The 18,376-nt window shown below is 44.0% G+C and overlaps 1 protein-coding gene across 12 annotated transcripts in view; it reads left to right on the forward strand.

Annotated features, from left to right (window-relative positions):
* The window catches only part of LOC115152279 (neuron navigator 2), a 138,786-nt gene that overhangs the window by 71,094 nt on the left and 49,316 nt on the right, over nt 1–18,376 (forward strand). For 11 of the 12 annotated variants that reach the window (XM_029697014.1, XM_029697006.1, XM_029697012.1 and 8 more), the window contains one exon: nt 3,311–3,436. The exons of the other annotated variant lie outside the window; for it this stretch is intronic. In XM_029697014.1, the coding sequence (XP_029552874.1) occupies nt 3,311–3,436 (126 nt within the window). The remainder of the gene's footprint in view (nt 1–3,310; nt 3,437–18,376) is intronic. 12 annotated transcript variants of the gene reach the window in all.

Consider the following 18,376-nt stretch of genomic DNA (forward strand, 5'->3'; position numbering starts at 1 on the left):
CTGCTTGGAAATATATTGCTGTGTACTTGGTTTGCTTGCATTGAATGACATTTTTGTTATTTCTTAATAACAAAGTGAGCCAGTCAATGAGTCATCCTCTGTGGCGTGTCTCATTGCAAAAGGCGGTTAATTAAAAATCATAACTTATCTTTTGTTTCCCCATGTAGGTGCTGTTTTTTGTTTACAGGAAGGCATAAGGCATACACTCCACTCCCTCCTTTCGACAAAGGTTCAGGCTTTTAACCTGTCCGGCTGGTTAGTCAACAACTGGTCTGACTCAGCTTTAATAGCTGCCTACAGTATAGCTCCAGTCACATCAGTCACTGTCAACCTCGAAACACTCAAAAGAGTTCATCCTAGAAAATGTGGCTGCTATTTAGGTCTTTTGCTTATCAGAGGAAATGCTGGGCTTTTGTTCATGCTAGTGCTGCCGGGGCTTGCATGTAATTGGTACTTCCTGATCTTTGAGATGAAAGGGGATATTTAATTTAGGTTGGTGTCTTTCTCTTTCATCACTCACTATGAAGTATTATTACCTAAAGCCCATAATCAGGTTGGCTTAAACAGTAACGTTTTAGAGAGTAAGGATTCCTTCTATACAGTATGTCTTTTTGTACAAACGATTTTGGGAAGTAATCATAGTCTCTCTGTTTGCTCAGTTTGAGGGTAATTTCCTGGTTCCTAAAATTCGAATAGTTTGCCTAATTTCAGTTTATGTGACAAAAAAAGCTGTCATTGTGTAGAGAATAATTGTACCATCTAAACCACTTTGAAATATATTTTCCATAACCAAAAATATTGTATTTTCAGCTGTTTGAAGCTGGTGTATAAAACTGAAAGTAAAAGGAAACTTAGAAATGGGCAGCATAGAAATAGCGCACATAGAACATATCTACTGCGTCTTATACCGGCTTTCAATAAGAATGACAGATCTATAACTCACATTTCTATACGAATTTGGTTGGGTCGCCCCAAAAAAAGTGACCTATTGCAGCCTTAACGAATCATATCCCTCCTCCAGTTAGTGGGGGGAGGATGCTCTGAGGAAAATCATTCTAATCAGCTCCTCCCTGACTCACAGCCCATACCCCCCCTCCTCTTACCCCTACCCCTTCCGCAAACAACACCCCCTCCCCTCCTGTGCTGGGGCTCTCCTGTCCTGTACTGCCATGTCCTTCCCCTCTTCCTCTCACTCTGCCTCCGCCTGAAACACTGAGCTTGCAGCTCCCTGGTCCTTCGTCTGCTCCTTCTGTTACCGATGACCCCATCATTCCTCCTGAAGAGCTCCGCCATCTGAACAGACTTGACAGGGATGAGAGTGGTGGAGAGAGAGAGAGAGAGAGAGAGAGGCCGTTGTGTTAAGGAGAGAGAGTGTGACAGAGAAAGAGAGAGATATACAAAGAAAGAGAGGATAGTAGTAAAGGAGAACTGGCTGGGTGACTCGGATGACTTTGTGTTGGACCAGCCTTAGTTGACCATTCAGTAGTGAAATCTCTCCTCTGACCAACCTGCAGGATTGGCGTTTTCTAGAAGCCAACATTGACAGGTATGTTTGCAGTGTACTCAATTTTTGTAAAAAGCAGAAGAAAAAAAATGTTTTATGTGAAAAAGCCTGCATTACATATAGCTCTTTAATATGTGTCATTCTTTGGGGTTCTAGTGGCTTCAGTTTAGGGTCAGGCACCTATTGCCGAGGTGGGTGTGCTAACCCAAGTAATGACTCCCAAAACGTGTGAACGAAACCCAAGTTAATCAGTAGTCACATTAAAATGTTGCTTTAATTGTGACTCAAATTCACCTTTTCAACAATGATTTGGGAGCTGTCGTGTCTGTACACACCAAGGCCATTAATATACATGGCTGTAAATGGCTCTGGGGAAACCAAGCCCTCAGGTCGGGTGTTGGTCAGCTCTCCTAACAGTTAGAGATAAAAAATGCTTTGCGGTAACAAACCCATAAATATTTTTACGAAAGTAGTACTACGGGCTTGGGAAGCATTTGTATGTGTTTAATGAGTGGTAGTTTAAACAGAAGCAGTTTCTCATGATTTCCTGTCACACTCCAAGACAAGCTGAGACTCCCAGTGTCACCTGGATTAGCGTGAAACCGTGCTCGGGATTATGTGAAGTTGCAGGGATGACAGTAAAGCTGTGCTTTCAATGGGACTGCCTCAATGAATTTATCTCAACCTAAGCTGGTAAGCCTATGGCGTTGCTCTGGGCTAAAGGCATGACAATGGACCTCTAAATGAGTAACTGAAAATGGGTAATTATGGAGGGTTAGTTGGTGTTGACTGAGAGCAAATGTGAATGTTTATCTAGCTGCGGCGGGCTAATCGTCTCGTGTGCCCTCCGCGTACAATGCTGAGATGACTTTGGGCACGTTCTTTTGTTTTATAGGTTGTCATTTCTTCCGTCATGTCAAACCCCCACCTCTCCAACTGCAGGGATGGTGGGACCGTTCTGAATGCCCGTGCCATATTCTGTAGCCATGTTGACAGGAGATATCGTTGTTCTTCTTTTTTAGCGGTGTTATTGGCACTGACATCACCCGCATACTATGCGGAATAACAATGTTAGTATTACCAGATGATACGAACCAAATATGCGTCTCCAACTGAGCTGTCTCCAGTGCATTTTCCGGATGACACACGTCATGGTTGTTCTGTATAGGGGTCTTCAGGTCAGACACAGTATAAAAGTATGTAACAGGATTGTAATGTGTTTGAGGCTGTAATCCTGTCAGTGAAGTGGATCGGTACAGCCTGTCATGTAACACAGCAGAGACAGAGATGTGACAGATACAGGGACAAAGACAGAGACAGGGAAAGAGACAGGGACAGAGACAGGGACTGAGACAGGGACCGAGACCGGGACAGAGACAGGGACCGAGACAGGGACCGAGACAGGGGCCGAGACAGAGACAGGGGCCGGGAAAAAGACAGAGACAGGGACTGAGACAGGGACCGAGACAGAGACTGGGACAGAGACCAGGACAGAGACAGAGACAGGGACCGAGGCCGGGACAGAGTGGCACTGAGACAAGGACAGAGACTGAAACAGGGACCGAGACATATACAGGGACAGAGACTGAAACAGGGACATAGATATACACTGAGACAAGGACAGAGACAGGGACTGTGGCAAAGAGAAGGACAGGGACAAATACAGAGACATGGACAGAGACCAAGACTGACAGGGACTGAGACAGGGACTGTGACAGAGACAAGGACAGAGACCAGGACAGACACCGATATTGAGACAGGTACAGAGACTGTGACTGACAGGCCTGTTGTGTTGTCTGTCTGCAGCTACATGACGGACGGCGGGCTGAGCCGGTACACGCACTGCCTCAACCGCCTGCCAGATGGCATGGCCGCCGTCCGAGAGACGCTCCATCGCAACACATTCAAGGGCCAAGGGGACGCCACTGACAGGTAGGTCAGCACCACCCATTCCCCTGTCCCCTCACCCCACCTGCAGTGTTTGGGTCAGGTGAGGCTTCTGTACAGTCACACGTTCCTATCGAGGAACCATGTACCAGACAGAGGTTTACTGTAAGTTTGGCCAGTTGTGGATTGGTTTGTGGATTAGGTCCCTGCTTCTGCCAAAGAATCCAGTAGAATGTTGAGTCATCCAATAGGATCAGTCTAGAAGCAACAGAGCTGCCATTGTTGGGAGGCTGACTGAGTCTGAGTGAAAACAGACTGCATTTTCCTCAGTGCTACAGGCTATGGATGGGTAATGGATGGGTTTGGAGTAGACAGTAGACACTCACAGTCCCCCCCCCCCCCCCATTGTCTTCAGCCAACCAACTCCTTTTTGGAGGTAATTGGTATTTTGGTATTTTATTAGGATCCCCATTAGCTGTTGCAAAAGCAGCAGCTACTCTTCCTGGGGTCCACACAAAACATGAAACATAATACAGAATGACATAACACAGAACATCATTAGACAAGGACAGCTCAAGGACAGAACTACATACATTTAAAAAGGCACACGTAGCCTACATAACAGTACATACACACAAACTGTCAAGGTCAGATAGGGGAGAGGCGAGAGGCATTGTGCCGTGAGGTTTTTCATTATCTTAAAAAAAAAACAACAACAGGTTTGCTGTTCATTTGAGCAACGTGAGAAGGGAGTTCTCTAATGACTCTATATGACGCCGTACGCTTTCCCGATTCCTCTCCCATGTGTCTGTGTTACAGATCTAGACATCGCAGGCTCATCTCTTTCCTGATTCCCTTTGTGGTGTTTACAATCTAATGAATGGAGGTTAGCGAGGTACACAAAGACGATCCAGCTGTGTTCCTCCGCACAATAAAACTGCCCTGTGTGCTTTCTGCCCGAACCGACAGGGGTGTCCTGATTTATTGATGAAGGTGTCTACAGTTGTGAACAAAGGTTTACACCAGAAAGGACACTACTATCTTAAATAGACATCACAGATGGTTATGGCAACACAGTCAACACTTGTTAACAGTACCGTTTTTGGTTTTGGCCTTGGTTGAGAGATCAAGAATTCTGTCGGGGGGGGGGTTAATTAATTAAGGTGGTTCCACGTATTAACAACATTAGCATAAAGCACAGACCCGGTGCCAGCCCACCTCCCACAGAGTTAGAGCTAATGGGATACATTAGAGGGGTTCTGGTGGTTGTAATAATGGACCACCTACAGGAGAGCAGCTGAGCTCACGTACTGGCAGGAATAACAGCCATAACAACAACAGTATCGATAGCATTGATAATTTCACGGACCTCTGCAATGCACGTTCGCAAAAAAAGGACTATTTTATTGCCGTACCTATGCCGTCTTTCGTGTACCTGTGTAGTAACTATACATGTAGCCTAGACGCCTGAGGGTGCAGATTGTTTTACTCGTATATCCATCCTGCAGAATGTTAGATAGTCCCACCCACCCCACTGTGTCCAACCTGTCTGGACACAGCCCTCTTTACTCCAGGCATGGAAACTCAGTCCTCCTTCCCCTCTGGTCCATCCCCTGTTATCCTGGGCTCCTCCAGTGGAAAGCCCACAGGCCACGACTCGACACAGACACTTTGAGCTTCTGCTTCCAACTGGAGACATAGAGGACCAGCAGACTCTGGCAACATGGCAAACCAGTTGTTTTGTCATAAAAAATACATTTAAAAACAACTTTTTTTTTTACCTCTGTTTCAACTGCTCTTTAATATACATCTTTAGAATTGTAAAAATTGCTTGGCATGGTCAGGTGAAGATTGAGACAAAACGAACAAGAGAGCATAACGCCTTAATGAAAACCTACTTTTGCGTCTTTTTTACCAACGGTTCAAATTAGGTGACGGAGAGGAAGTATGCTGTGAAATCAGACTTGTGTTGTGGCTGACAGGACGGTGTAAGCTGTGTCCTAACCAATGCTGTGTAAATGTATGCATGTGTATTCTGGAGGCTCAGAGCCAGTGTGGGGGGTGGGGGGTGGGGGGGGTGTCTGGTGGACAGGACTCTGAAAAAGCAGTCCGCTGTCTTGAGGCAGTCTGAGGTAGACAGAACAGTGTAACCTGGCACCCTGCCTGATTACATGCGTTCTTGTCCCCCAGCCCTTGCAGTTGCTCAGCCTTATTGTCTTTGAGATGCTGACAGCGGTTCAAAAAAGCCCCTACGCTGTGTCTCCCGGACTCTGATCGATGCTCCACTCTGTAATCTCAGCCTAAAGGGGCTTTTGGAAAGCGGTATTTTTGGAGGGAGGACTGTGTTGTTTCAGATAGAGATGTATCGGATATTTGATTTGATGTCTATACCTGGCCCATTTTTATAGTTCATACAGTAGTTCCAGAGTACTTGTATTCGCCAAAAGCTCTTTCCACCGGTCTGTTTGAGCATTTGCGCTGCATTTAGCTCGCCCGCCCACGCATTTCAAGTGAGAATACATCCCCTCAAAGCTACACCTACAGTACACCGCAAGGGGGGGGGGTCCTGGGAAAAAATGCATTAGTATTCAGATGATGATCAGAGAGGCAAACACACACACAGACACACACACGCACTGACACATGCACACACACATACACACACACACACACACACACACACACACACACACAGAGGAGTGGGGTACCATTAATGTATGTGTGAGTAGCAGAGTGCGCTGGAGGGGGCTTGAATCTGGTGGAGAGAAAAAAAGAGAGAGGGGAGGATTTTCCGTGTCTCATTGCTCTAGCCCCAGGACTCTCGACTGTACACACACACACACACACACACACACACACACACACACACACACACACACACACACACACACACACACACACACACACACACACACCTCAGCCAGAGAGAGAACTAGCAGGGAGGGGCTCCACTCCAGTCTGTTGGGGAGCACAATGCTGATAGTTTAGAATCCTCCGGTTTTGTCTGTCTGGGCTGAGGGCTGATAGTGATCAGTGATAGCCCTGTGCTGTCTGGGTGGCTGGCAGAGGGCTGTCGTCGTGACCGTGCTGTCTGTCTGCTGGGCTGCTTACCTGTTGAGTGCAGCTACTTGGTGTGCAGACTGGGCTCCGGCTCTGCTCTGTTATGCATGCAGTGGGAATGAGAGGCTGTCTGCAACGCAAAGGGACAAACTGGATACAGAAAACAATATAACAAAGTGGAGAATGTAAGCTGCGGAGTAAGTGTTTTTTTTGTCTGTTTATTCATGTGAATTGGCATGTGTTTTGTTTTAAATGTGATGTGGAGGAATGAGAAAGTTCTCAGGGTCGGTGTGATCCGACGTGATGTCAGTCGGTCTGTTTGCTATTGAAGACTTCCTATCTCGTGGTAATGTGATGAACGGTGAGCCGTTCGTTATGATCTCGCGGTGGCCCACTGGCTCTCTGTAACCCAATCACAAGCTAGAAGCCCAGCTGTGAAAACCAGAGGAACAGCCCGCTGAACGACAGATAAGTGAGCAGTGTCATTGGGCTCTAACGGTACAAGCAGAAAGTATGAGAACTTACGGAGAGAATGCTTATTGGAGAGAATGCTCATTCTCTCCGATAAGCATTCTTTATGTCCATGTGATTTGCGCCCTGGGAAGAAGTGAAGAACCTTCCTTGGTTCTCTAGGGAAGACACTATACCGCTGGAACGCGGAGAACAGCTACGAAAGATTGACGACCTCATATGGAGTTCACGCCAGTAGCTTCTGAGCAGATACCACTTGTTGACACAGTTAAAGGCAGCCTATGTGATTTAGTTTAGGACACTATATGATATTGGCTGAAATGTAGGCAAACACTACATGAACACAAACAGCATATTGTTTTACTCTCTATGAGTTAAACCAGCGAGATAGAGGAGTCCAGAGTGGTGTGAAAGTGATTTAGCGACGTGTTGCTGGCTGTGTTACATGCCCGTCCCCAGGAGCTGTGTTTGGTCTGGTGAGTCTTGGCTATGAGGGGACCTATGAGGGGGCTTAGCTAATACAGCAATGGGGTCCTTTCTGCAAACACAACGTCTGGCAGAGAGGAAGAGCGATGGGACAACGTATTATCTGTTCATCTGGTTAAGAGAGCCACCACTTTCGCAGAGCAAGATCAACACAAGCGATGCATTTGAACGTCGACGGATCAAAATGCTTTTTCACTGACGGCTGTGTGGATGGATGCCGATATATTTTCAAATGATTGGGCTGTTGTCGAGAATCAGATGGAAAGCCAAGCATATACGGGGGAAAAAAATGAATGAAATAGCTTTTTCTTTTGTTACATCTCAGCTCTTGACCAGAAAACGTCATGTGGATAGGAAGAGAGGCCTCTTCAAACTCCTCGCCACGCTGATGTGAAACTACATTGTGTTTGGCCCTTCAGTCAGAGTGTTTCGAAATAGAGGCGTTTCACACCCTAAATTGTGGTAATTGAGGGCTCCAGACAATAGTCTTAATTATGCTTGAGAGGAATAACACCCTGCAGCCGATTGGCATGCAAATGAGCCGGTGAGAAAAGGAAGCAAGGAAGGGAAGGAGTAAATCATACTCTGTCACCTGGAAGGATGGACGATAGAAGTGGATTTAATGTGGAAGTGAATGAAGTGCTCTGTCATTTCCCTGCGTTTTTCTCTGCAGAGGCTGTAGAATGTTCAACACTCAGAGAGCGATAACAAAAGAACACTCAATGCTAATGTGACTCTATCAGCGTTTGTTATTGTGGCGTATCGTGTTGTGGATTTGAGCTGCATTTTGAGCTTTGATTGTGTGTGTGTGTGTTCATGTTTGTATCTGTGTGTGCTCGCCCGCACGTGTTTGTTCTGAAATGCAGTGTGCATGTACGTGTGCTTGAGTAACTTTGCTTGTGGTGTGTGTGTGTGTAGAGCACTACTCCACCCTGTGACCTGCTATTCCACAGTCCGTCTCCAGCTCCCACCGTCTCAGCAGAGTAACACTGGAACAATGAGAGGGAACTTGGCTTGGGTTCACATCAGAGATGTGAAATCACAGCCGGACCAGGCCAGAGGAGCACATAACACATGATCACTCTGGGTCAAATGTTTTGCTGGTAGCAGCTAGCTGCCAATAGCTTGTGAAGTAACTGGACTACTTAAGGTACTGCACATGCTCAGAAAAGAAACAATTTGACTTAACTAATTATATTTAGGTCAGCTTGTCAGCAATGTCTTTTTTCTTCATTTCTTTTTCATTCGGAACCGAATTTATTCAGAAGTGGAATGTTTTTTTCCAGGACAGCTGAAACTACAGAATACAGTGGAAATTGTGTCATTTCTCTGCTGCTTGATTACTCCACTCATTTGAGAGACAGACACTCGCGTGTCAGAAAGAGAGGGCGAGACAAAGAGGGGGAGAAAGAGAGAGAGAGAGAGAGAGAGAGAGAGAGAGAGAGACTGAGTCCGTCGAGAGATTTGTTGTTCTGCTGAATTCCTAGCAGTCCTCTGGCTTTGAGGCAGCCATGCCATTACACACGACTGGCTTCAGAGGTTTGGGCTGCTAGCCTGCTAGCCTGGAATGTGCCAATCAAACTCCCTCTATACACTGAATCTGAAGCTAAATGTATAGCGGTCCCTTTTTATGATGCACTGTTAGAAAAAAAGGGTTCTTAAAGGGTTATTTGGCTGTCCCCATTGGAGAACCCTTTTTGGTTCCAGGTAGAACCATTTTGGGTTTCATGTAGAACCCGCTGTGGAAAGAGTTCTACTGGAACCTAAAACTGTTCTACTTGGAACCAAAAGGGTTCTACCGGGGACCAAAAAGGGTTCTTCAAAGGGTTCTCCTATGGTTACAGACAAAGAACCGTTTTACGTTCTAGATGACAACTTTTTTCTAAGTGTGTGTAAAAAAAACACGCATATAAATATAATACTACGTTTTATATTTTATGCCTGTTTGCTTTTAACGGCATTCTGGTTTGACATCAAGTGTGGTTCTGCTATATGTGTGTTGTTGGTTTCTGCTTTTGAAGCAAATTTAAAATATGGGTCAGTCAGCTTGTTAGAGTTTGTTAACAGTCCTGGGCGACCACCTTACTTTCAGTCATTCTAAAGATCTTTATGAAATGCATGTCACTTGAATATCACTGGAAAGTGGAGAGATATTGGCATGACCAGGGGGCTGGTTTGGCTTTATTGCTTAATGTTGATGTTTTCCTCTGAGTTAGTGAGTCAGCCATTTTTAAACTTGATCCCTGACCCAGGGATGTGACCCTGAACAATCCTTTTTGGGGAAAGCAGGGAGAGAAAATGAGCCTCATTGGAATGTACAATTTAGATTGGCTTAGGAAAACCCACCAACTTGTCCTCCTGGGGTTGTTGTCTTTACAAATACCCCCCAAGCATACGCACCATCCACCTGGCAAAATAAAAGCATTTGGTTTGGACAAATCTGAGTTTAAAGCGCTTCTTAGGTTAGCTGTTCTGAGATCATGTTAAAAGCTTATTATTGTTTGAACATCTCAGAGGTAAAGCTGTTCTGAGATCTGTTTTGAGATCTGAGGCTTACCTACCTATGTTTGAAGGACCTCACAGGTTCTGTTCTGTTTTATCAGCTCTGACTTGGCTGTCTGGATGGTGACTCAGAAACTCAAGTGGTGTTTGAAGTACTTCCCAGGTTAACTCTGCTCCCAGATCAGATTACTCCCCTCTGTGGCAGTTCTGAGGGTGTGTGTGTGTTTGTGTGTGTGAGGCCGCTCCCCCCCCCCCCCCCCCCCACCAGTGTGTGTGTGTGTGTGGCTGCCTGTCTCGCTGCAGGGGGAGAGATCAGTCAGTAAGTCAGTCAGTGTGCTGTAGCGGGAGGACTGAGTAGGACCGGCAAGTGTAGTCAGTTCAACTTCAGCCGCTTCCCTCGGCGAGCTCCTAGTAGCTCCTACTGCAGCCAGGGGATATCTGCTGCTGGCTCTCTCAGGTATGGACAGACAGACAGGGGATTCTGGAGGACCACAACCATGTGGGTCTGAGTTGGCTTTTGCTCACTATCATTGTCTTGTTTGTGTGAGAGTAGAATAGAGAATCTTTATTTTGTGGTGTTGTGGATCTATACAGTTTTGTGTTGGAGTTTAAAACGGGTACATTTCTTATATATTTTTTACAGGTGTGTTTGTTTTAACGGATTATTTTTTAGATGTGGTGAATATGTGACAAAACCTTTACAGGAGCTCCTAAAATGGCAGCGAAATGCAATTTATCCTTGAACGTAGTGCATCGCTTAATGTCAGGCCACATGTTCCTATTCATGCATGCAAATGGTCCTTAAACAGTGTTGTTCCTTTTGAGGGATATGTTTTATTGATGTGAGCAGTTCATTGTTGAGTGCTGAAGGCCTACAGACAATGGTTACAGAGAGCTTCCCTCTGGGCACAAACTGGTTGAATCGACCTTGTTTTAGCGTCATTTGTCAACGTATTGTGACGTAGAATCTACGTGGAAAATACATTGGATTTGCAAAAAGTCATTCACTGTTGTCTTGAGGGTGAAATTTCAACAACATAATTATGTCATAATGCTAACCAATTTTCAACATAGACAAACCTTGTGTAAAATATGTTGAATTTGTGCCTTTGAATCAACGTCAGATCTTCGATGTTATATCCACTATCAGAAAAAAAACAATAGGCTGGGCAGCACCTCCTACTGGAGAGTTGATCTATCTACGCTATCCATTTGGTGTCCCATCCAGGGTTTTAACGTAGCCCAGCATTGATATTTGTCAATGACTACTACCAATGTGCTGTCGTGAGAATGACAATTGAGAGATCTCTTAATAACTAAATAGATTCACTGTTGTTATTGAAGTTATTCCAAAGGGAAGGTTTAACAGAGCAAATTAAATGTAACCAAATGTAAGTCAAACACTTAGTGTACAAAACATTAAGAATACCTTCCTAATATTGAGTTCCCCCCCATTTTGCCCTCAAAACATCCTCAATTCATCGGGGCATGGACTCTGCAAGATGTCAAAAGCGTTCCACAGGGATGCTGACCCATGCTGGCTCCAATGCTTCCCACAGTTGTGTCAAGTTGGCTGGATGTCCTTGGGTGGTGGAACGTTATTGATACACACAGGAAACTGTTAAGCGTGAAAAACCCAGCAGGGTTGCAGTTCTTGACACAAACTGGTGCGCCTGGTACCTACTACCAATGTTCCCTCAATTTTTTTTGGGTACTGAGCAAATTTCTGGTCTGCTGAGCACAAACTTTAACGTTGTGAAAATTCTGTGCAACTTCCAGCGAGTGTTTACTGTGAACACTGAGGCTGAACCCACTTTGAGTTACAGTTTCAGACAGTGGTCAAAGTAGGCTACTGTGGCTATTTAAGTGATAATAACCGAGAAGCCATTGTTTGGAGTATATATTGGCACGGGTGCTGTTAGGCCAGAGACGAAGTCGAGGGCCGGCAAACCGTGCCAATATATCCTCCAAACACCGCCTTCGAGGGCATTATTACTGTTGTACAACGAGTTACCAACATACAAATAATGATTTACATAGTTTCATTAAAATCTTTATTATTATGAATTTATTCATACTACTTAATCCTTCCACAAGATATAGTCCCGACACAAATCTAGGGTTACTATCCAAGCCGGCTGGTCGCTTGTTCTATCGGTTCGGTTGCCAGAGACGACACCCAGTCGTTCAGTCATTTTGTTCTGTATCTATGGACGCAAGCCAGACGTTTGTTCGAAATGTTCCATTGCCATATTGGCTGGCAGCGTTCTTATCCCTTGCTTGCTAGTGTAACCCTCTCACCAGGCTCGAATTTGACTCTCACGATATTACCTTACTTAGAATATCTGAACAGCATGGGATGTTAGGTGAGAAAGACATCTCCAATAAGAATCCCTATTGTAAACTCACTAGGGTGTTGACAACTAGGGGATTAACTTCAGAATGATTATAGGTTTTTGTTATTACATAAGGATATGCTTTCCCATGCATTTAAATGAAACTGAAACAGTAAATGACTCCACCAATGCACAGACATAAGGTTCAAGGTCTATATTATCACATCTTCAATGTACCACATCAAAAGAATTAAAAGAAATGAACTCGAATGGTTTCTCACAACCCATGCCCAAATTACTTGCAAGCTTGCTTAAACCTGTTGGCGCGCGTTGGAGCTCAAAAGAAATGACGACACACATAAAGTCCCGAAGCACCCCGCCTCACTACTCGTAGATATTTCCTCAGCCAAGTATGGCAGTTCCGCGCAGGTGTCCTCACAAGATCCACAGCAAGCACAGCTATCAATGCAGACAGTACTCCTTAGCAGCAACAGATATTCCATGGAAACATGATCTCGTTAATCTTTCACAAGCAATTCTCTCCAGAGAATTGTTGTTTGTTGCAAGAAACCACTTTACAAAATAAAATGCATTATTATTCCCATACCATTATTACAGAGAATCAGACAAATTATGCTACCCTCTGCCTATTGGCTACTTAGCTTATTCAAGAGGTTAATAACTCACTAACTAGCAAAGGATATGAACATATGTGCACATTGCTACGTGCAGCTCTCGCTTTTATCTCAAAACAAGCACATCAACTCATGACCACTCATGCTGTAAACACAGTCTAGTTCAAAGTGAATGGCACAGATCCATATATGGCAATGGTCTATTTGCATACAGGCCTACTGCAGCTCTGATTGGTTATACACACCGGTATGTGTAGAGTACTGGCTGAGTCCTGCTTGTCAATGCAACAGAATCCTACTCCAATGCCTTCTGCCTACAACAGAATCTCTTGCACAGTTCATTTTGTTTCGGTGTGTTGCATTGAAACTGGCTAATATTGCGTTGATTAGATCACAATTCCCACAGTAAAGGGAAACGTTGATAGTGTTAACTAAGGGGAAAAACTCTGAAGTTCAATCTCGTGCTTCTCTGTGTGGGTTGATATTTCTTCTGCGCAGCTGTCCCGGGGAAGCTGTGCGCCCGTGCACGCTCGCAGCTTAGAGGGAACATTACCCCGTTCAAAGGCACTTAAATCTTTGTCTTGCCCGTTCACCCTCTGAATGGCACACATACACAATCCATGTCTCAATTGTCTCAAGGCTTAAAAATCCTCCTTTAACCTGTCTCCTCCCCTTTATCTAAACTGATTTAAGTGAATTTAACAAGTGACATCAATAAGGGATCATAGCTTTCAGCTGGATTCACCTGGTCAGTCTATGTCATGGAAAGAGCAGGTGTTCTTAATTTTTGTACACTTAGTGTATATTATCAATGATACTATTTAGGCCTATATAGCATTTGCAAAGTCATCAACAGCTATTGTTTCAATACAACCCAGGGTTCAACTAAAAATAGACAATACATATAGGCCTTAGACAATACATATATAGGCTTAGGGTTTCAAGGTTTAGTTGATGTCAAATGTAATCTTCAAGTTAATAATGAATATGTTGAATTCTCCATTTCAACCAAAAGTCTAAGTTAAAGAATAGGACTAAATCAAATCCAATTTTATTTATTTATAGTGCATATGTGTAAGGGGTGCATAACTGGTGGCAGGGATGTCAGACGCAGGAGAGCAGAACTAGGCAATAGCCGGAGCAGTTTAATTGCAAAACAAACGGCATTAAGAAAATAACAACTTGGGTACAAAACCCGACGCACACCAGTCAACATGTGCACAAGCACTTACAAACAAACAATACCACACAAAGACATGGGGGGAACAGAGGGTTAAATACACAACACGTAATGAGGGAATGAAAACCAGGTGTGTGGGAAAACAAGACAAAACAAATGGAAAATGAAAAATGGACCGGCGTTGGCTAGAAGACCGGTGACGTCGACCGCCGAACACCGCCCGAACAAGGAGAGGAACCGACTTCGGCAGAAGTCGTGACAATATGATCTGGTTTAGTCCTATTCTTTAACTTAGATTTTTGTTTGAGAGGGAGACGTGAATCCAACATATCAATAATTATTTTTAGACAAACTGGAATTAAAGTCAGACTAAGTCAGTGGTACAAAATATACATCTCCTTCAAATGTTGATATTTGGTTGCAGTGACAACCAAACACAATTTAATATCATTTTTGCAATACAGTAAATAGCCTATTAACTTGTCAAAGTAGTTAAGAAATGATATGTTGGATAGTCGCCAACTAAACCAAAAATAAATGTTAAAGAATATGATTAAGCCAGGGGTTCAGATGAAACTATCCAAGCATTAGATACATCTCCTTTAAATGTTGACATTTGGTTGCGTTGTCAACCTAAAGCAATTCAATATGACTTTTGTAATACAGTAAATAACCTAAAGTTAAGGCTATCCAACCTGGTCTCCGAGCATTTCGTATGATTCTTTACGTAAATCCGAGACACTCCATTTAGTATGATATGTTATGTTTCGAATGGTATGTATTAATTTGTGGATGTCCATCATCCATTTCTTATGATATGTTACGAATTACAATTCGCATGATATGTTACGAATTCGCGAAACAATTTGTTGTGGCTAACGTTAGCTAGGTGGCTAATGCTAACTTTATCTAGCTGGCTAACGTTAGCTAGGGTACGGGTTAGGGTTAAGGTTAGGAGTTAGGCTAAAGGATTAAGGTTAGTGTTAGGGGAAGGGTTAGCTAAAAGGGTTAGGGTTAGGAGGAGGGTTAGCTAACATGCTAAGAAGTTGCAAAGTAGCTAAAAAGTAGTAAGTAGTTGAAAAGTTGCTGATTTACTAAAATGCAAAAGTTGTCCGTGATGAGATTCAAACACGCAACCTTTGGGTTGCTAGACGTTCGCGTTATACGCCCATCCATCCACCCACACTGACACCGACCAACCACCCTCCTTTAGTTTTTGCATTAAGCAACCTTTCATCTTACGTAACCATACCAAATGTTACATATCATACTCATTTGAGTGTCCCGGATTTACATCTACTATGTTACGCCTAGTCTATGAAACTAATGTGACAGTTTTAATTCAACATTAAAATGAGTAACTCATCCATGGCCACGTTTTGAGGTGACTGTAACTATAAAAATCGTATTATGCTATCATAGAAAGCGTGCATGTTCAAGATAGCATGCAAAGGTCGCAGGTCTGTGGAGATCTTCACAATACAAATATCTGTGCAGAATCTCGAACGGCATTGATCACTTGCACTATGTACTTTGAATGTAATCTCAACTGCAATCCAGGTCATTTAGTTGTGGTATTAGATGAAGCACAGTGATAACACATGAAGTTGTATAAATGCAAAATATCTGACATTGTATTCCAATTTGAATTTTGTTCTGCTTTTAAATGGTTGAAAGTGCAGTGATAACACATTTACATGACAGCTAAACCAAATATCAGACCTTGTTTTTCTATTGGAATTTGGTTGTGCTTTAGATGGTTGAATGCATAATGATAATACATTGGGAATTCAACAAACTTCTGCCTGTCTTTTTGATTGGGTGAATAAAGGTTGAAATTTAATTGATCAACGTCTCAACCCAAAATGACCCACATTTTCACGTTGAAATGACGTGGTGTCCCCAGTGGGTTTGTCTTTGCCTGGTTTGTTTTCTCTCTAATCTGTCTGCTTTAGTGTACTGACAGACTGACTGTTTTATGTCAGCAATCAGCCATTCTAATATAATTTGTTATCAAATTATAGTTATGGTGTTGTTTTTATTCCAAGCAAGTATAAAACGGTTATGTGGCACTTTTGTCTGAGCAGCTTGGAGTTAGGTATTAGGTGTTCATCGCTTGGCAACAGCTTTGAATATATTGCTGAGGGGGTGAGAAGTCTAGTCGAGCTAATGGCTTCCCACCCTGACCAAACAGAGTGGACATACAGGACAGCGTGGTGTGGGGGCCTCTGGATTGAGCTCAGCTCACTTCCCTCCACTGGCCTCTCAGACCAAAGTCACCCAATGTCCTGCCCCAGAGAGTGTCCACTGATCCCCTCACTCCTCTGGGGCCCTGTGTCTCTAATCCTGCATTCCCCACACAGAAACAAGGGGGGGGGGGATATACAGTGTGTACCGCCACACCACCCCCAACTCACTCTATAGAGACTCCAGTCTTTAATATCTAAACAAACACAACAATATCAACTCATTTGACCCCCAACTCCCCACCTTAGTCTTTCACATACTCTTCTGATCATGGAATATATTGGTCATCTTTCTTTACAAATACACATTTTTGATAAGGGACAATCTCCCAGTCAGGGTGAAACGAGAGGAGGGAAGGGAAGAGAGATGGGGAGTAGAAAGAGAGAGTGAAGTGTCTGGGAGAGAGAAAATAGAGACAGAGGGATGGTGGCTTAGGGGCGATGTTGATTAGGGACCAGGTGTACCCTTCCAGCTCCAGTCTCTGCTCATTATTCAGACTGGAGGAAACAGTGACAGCAGCACTGCAGCATCAGGTGCCGGGGAGGGGAGGGCCTAACCTATATCTCCTCCGGGCCCTGGAGGAGCCACAGTATCAGTCAACCTACATGGGTTGAGAGCTCACTCTACCCCCAGTCAATCTCTGACTCACAGCCTAGAACACCCCCAGGAGACTCCCTCCTCCATTTAACAAATAATCAGGGTTGATAGCATAGCAAAGGGTGAACCGTAACCTGTCTGAACCTCAGCCCACCAGTCATGATTAGTCCTGTGCTGGGTGGCTAGAAGCAGAATGGGTCCATCTGAAATATGTTTTGACCACTTCAGTTCTCACAAGTCCATAAAGTATACAGTAGAACTCTCCCAAGCTGAAACGGAGGAAGGGAGACATTCCAAATACTGAGTGACTGTGTCTCTGTGCTGGACCTCTTCCACCTTTGCCACCCCCACTCCAGCCCCTGGCCTTGTCTTGCATGTTTCAGCCCTGGCTCAGTGAAAAGATGAATTGTTTTGGTGTAGCTGTGTGGATGGAGTTCTAGTGTGTGTGTGTGTGTGTGTGTGTGTGTGTGTGTGTGTGTGTGTGTGTGTGTGTGTGAAGACCAGTACAGTGAAACAAGGGCTGGATTGGGCACTCCAGGTTACCGGGCAGGCATCTGGCCAGCAGGACACACCTGGTGCTTTACCACTGACACTTACCCCCACACCAGTGGGCCGCCAGTGTTGTATGTTAATGACAGCTCTAGTGTTATGGTGTTTCCATCAGGAGTGTGACACTAAAGACTTCTGGCGAGCAGAATCAACAACCTCGGCATCATCCAAGACTGTTGCTTTGTGAGAAGGTGTTAAAGTTCACAGTTATTGTTATGTAAATGTAAGCTGAAAAGTACCCAGGGCCTTGCCTTGGCTCCAAGTTAGAGTAGGTCCGCCGGAGCCATGGCCTTGGGAGACACCGGTGCCGGCCCATGTCGATGGAAACAGAAAAGTCTGAGCCTTTTGGGTAAAACATTGTGGTAAATCCTCAATGGAAATGTAGCAACTGTGCCTGGCTTAAGGTTGCAGAGGGAGGGTATATTACTGGAAACTTTCAAAGTTTACCAGTAAACTACCAGAATGTGGGCAACTTTCAAGGATTTTATGTAATCTAGCACAAGACATCTAGTGGCACTTTTGGGTACTTCAGATTATCACAGGTGTCTGTAATTATCTCTGGCCCTCTGTCTGGCCTTATCACGTGTAAAATATATGAAATAATTAAATAAGATGATTTTAAAATAAAAAATAGAATGACAAAGCTGTAAAACATTATCCTAAATACAAACCATCAACTGAGTGAATACCATTGATGTTTAATATGAGGGTTTCAGTATGAACTATCCGTTATTTTTTACACACTTCATTTGACAATGTCAATATCTATTTGTTGTCACTGTTTTGGTGTCAAACTGGTGGCAGTTGTGAAAAAAGTTGATAGTTGGAAGGAGTTGCAGAGTTAATTGCAAATATTGCCATTGTTGATTAAGATGCTTTTTTCATTAATTAGGCTATTTTCTCTTGAATCATATGGTCTATC

The sequence above is a fragment of the Salmo trutta genome, chromosome 17, assembly GCF_901001165.1.
Source record: "Salmo trutta chromosome 17, fSalTru1.1, whole genome shotgun sequence".
NCBI classification, from domain to species: Eukaryota; Metazoa; Chordata; class Actinopteri; order Salmoniformes; family Salmonidae; genus Salmo; species Salmo trutta.